Source organism: Scylla paramamosain, chromosome 27 (assembly GCF_035594125.1).
Source record: "Scylla paramamosain isolate STU-SP2022 chromosome 27, ASM3559412v1, whole genome shotgun sequence".
Lineage (NCBI taxonomy): Eukaryota > Metazoa > Arthropoda > Malacostraca > Decapoda > Portunidae > Scylla > Scylla paramamosain.
The window spans coordinates 4,025,001-4,027,500 of NC_087177.1; the positions used below are offsets into that span (position 1 = coordinate 4,025,001).

At 39.5% G+C, this 2,500-nt stretch overlaps 1 protein-coding gene across 1 annotated transcript in view; it reads left to right on the plus strand.

The window, feature by feature from the left end:
* Nucleotides 1-2,500, plus strand: part of LOC135114053 (sodium-coupled monocarboxylate transporter 1-like) — a 15,930-nt gene that overhangs the window by 3,393 nt on the left and 10,037 nt on the right. The window contains exons 3-4 of the mRNA XM_064029704.1: nt 1-103; nt 2,147-2,301. The exon at nt 1-103 is cut by the window's left edge and continues 86 nt beyond it. Coding sequence (XP_063885774.1) covers nt 1-103; nt 2,147-2,301 — 258 coding nt within the window. The remainder of the gene's footprint in view (nt 104-2,146; nt 2,302-2,500) is intronic.

The window sequence follows — 2,500 nt, forward strand, 5'->3', positions numbered from 1 at the left end:
CTGCTTGTATGCTCCCTCGCTAGCCCTCTCCACTGTGACCAAGCTGTCCACCTGGGTGTCAATGGTTATCATGGGAAGCATCTGTACCTTTTACATAACTGTGGTAAGTGTGTGACTACCTTATACCGTCTTCTGAAGCACTGGAAATTTAATCTAAAGTGTTAAGGGTTAAGCTTTTTATAGAAAGAGGAGCAGTCGAGGAATTACGACCTGCGATAAGATTCTCAAAGTACACGGGAGTACCAATCGAGCCAGAACACTTGCTATTGATTCAGGGGTGTTTGGTTGATCCTATAAGCTAGCATACAAGGCGTGTGATGGAGAAGAAAGAGACGAGCGAACGAGTTGTTATGTGGCAAAGAAATCGGAGTTACGTGTATCACATAACTAGAAATTTACAGATATTTATGAATCAGCATGAATTAAAAACATTGCAGTGTGAACATACATGGCATATAAATGGTGATTATACCTTTCAAAAAATACAAAAGAAGTACCATTTGACCGATTTTTGTAAGCATACAAAGAAAGGACGAGCGGATGAGCTGTCAGGCGCACTGATATTTATGAACCAGCATGAAGCCAGAAACATCGCAGCATAAACAAACAGTATAGTCCATAAACGCTGTTTATACCTTTTAAAGCAGGACATAAGATGCAATATTCCTGTTCCTATAATACGCGAAGATCAGTCACTGTGTAAGCTCAAAGCTCTTTCCATATGGGAATGACTGGTTAAATAACCAATTAACGGACACACACACACACACACACACACACACACACACACACACCTCTATTATGTGCTGTTTGGCGCTCCCTGGCAGTCAAGGTCGGCTTGTTGACCTCTCTTGCATTTCCATTAAACCTTGAGGATCATGTCTTGACATCTACATTTATATCATGATGTGATGTGATATTTATATTACACGCATATACAGAGTTGGACATTTGGTAACTAGATCAAATCCGGTGATCATCAATCCAAAGCTGGATGTTGCGTCTATGTACGAAACGACTTGCTCTCGTGCCCACGCTCTTGAATCTTTTAAATTTTCCACCACCAGGCGACGACTACAGAGTCACTCTCAAACTAAGTTTATCTTTGCTGTATACCTCTCACCTAACTCCTCTGACTATAAAAATTCTTTGACTACTGAACTTCCAAAGTGGAACACATCCTGACTCTCCTCTTCGCGGAGATCTCTATTTTTGGAGATTTCAATGTTCACCACCAGCTGAAAAAAAAAAAAAAAAGCCTCCCCACCTTCAGAGACCTGAGCCCCTTTGCCATCACTCTGTTACTTCACCTTCTTTGCTTTGTGGCTGACTGATTCTTCACAATCAGTGGAATCACCTAAAGTATTGAGTGTCACAAAAGGAAAAAAAAAAAAATGTATAGTGTGAGTAAACATCTCACGTAGAAAACAATTTTGTGAGCCAATAGACTGATGGTATTAAAAAAAAAGAATTGCATCCCTTACGGTTATCAATAAACATTCCATTCAGAACACATAGCAGAAGCACACAGACCAAGAGAAAATAGACGATTTCAGATCACAATGCTGGAGCTCACCCGGCAAGAACACGTAACAATAGGCTGGATTTTCACTGTGCTCTCATTCTCACTTCGTGTGTATCAATCTCCCTGTGTTTTCGTAAGCCTCGCCCACCGCGCCAAACTTCCTAACCTATTTAATCCTTTCGTCCACTACGCACCTCTCCGAGGCATTATTGTTAAACAAGACCTCGTAATGCACATGTGCAGAGAAATTTTTTTACTTAAAATTTCCTGTATTTTTCACCTCTAGCTATATCTGCAGAAATTCGTGTTTCGCCCTTTTGTTCCTCTCGTGACCACTATTGATGGCATTTCTAGTCCTGTCAGTATTATCTTATTGTACGTTTGCTTATCTATCTTTATTATTATTAATATTATTATTAGTAGTATTATTTATATATTCACTTATTTTCTACCAAACAATTTACCTCAGATCTGATGTTCTGTCTTTATGTTTTATATCTTTAATTACTATGAGTGTTTTCAGCTGGGCTTGATGTTTATTTGAAATGAAATATTATTACTGCATATCTCTTTACAGTTTCTCAGGATACATTCCTTCAGTCAGAATGCCAATTTTTCCAGGGTGGCGTGAAGGCCGTGGTGTACACAGACGTTATGCAGACGCTCCTCATGTTTATCGGACTGATCGTCGTGATAGTCGTGTGCTGTCTTGACCTGGGTGGCTTCAGCAATGTATGGGCTGCTGCTGATGAGGGCGGGAGGCTTGAGTTCTTTAAGTAAGTCCTTTTGTGTGTTTAGTATGTCATATTATACTTCTAGAATTACCATGTTAGCACTTCAAGGATCACTTGCGCTTCTACTTATACAGGCAACAACTCTACGTATTACATTAGTTATTGATCAGTTACTGGAGGAAATTGATGAACGTGACTACTGACTCTTCTTTGCGACGATTTTAATAAAATTTGTTTTGTT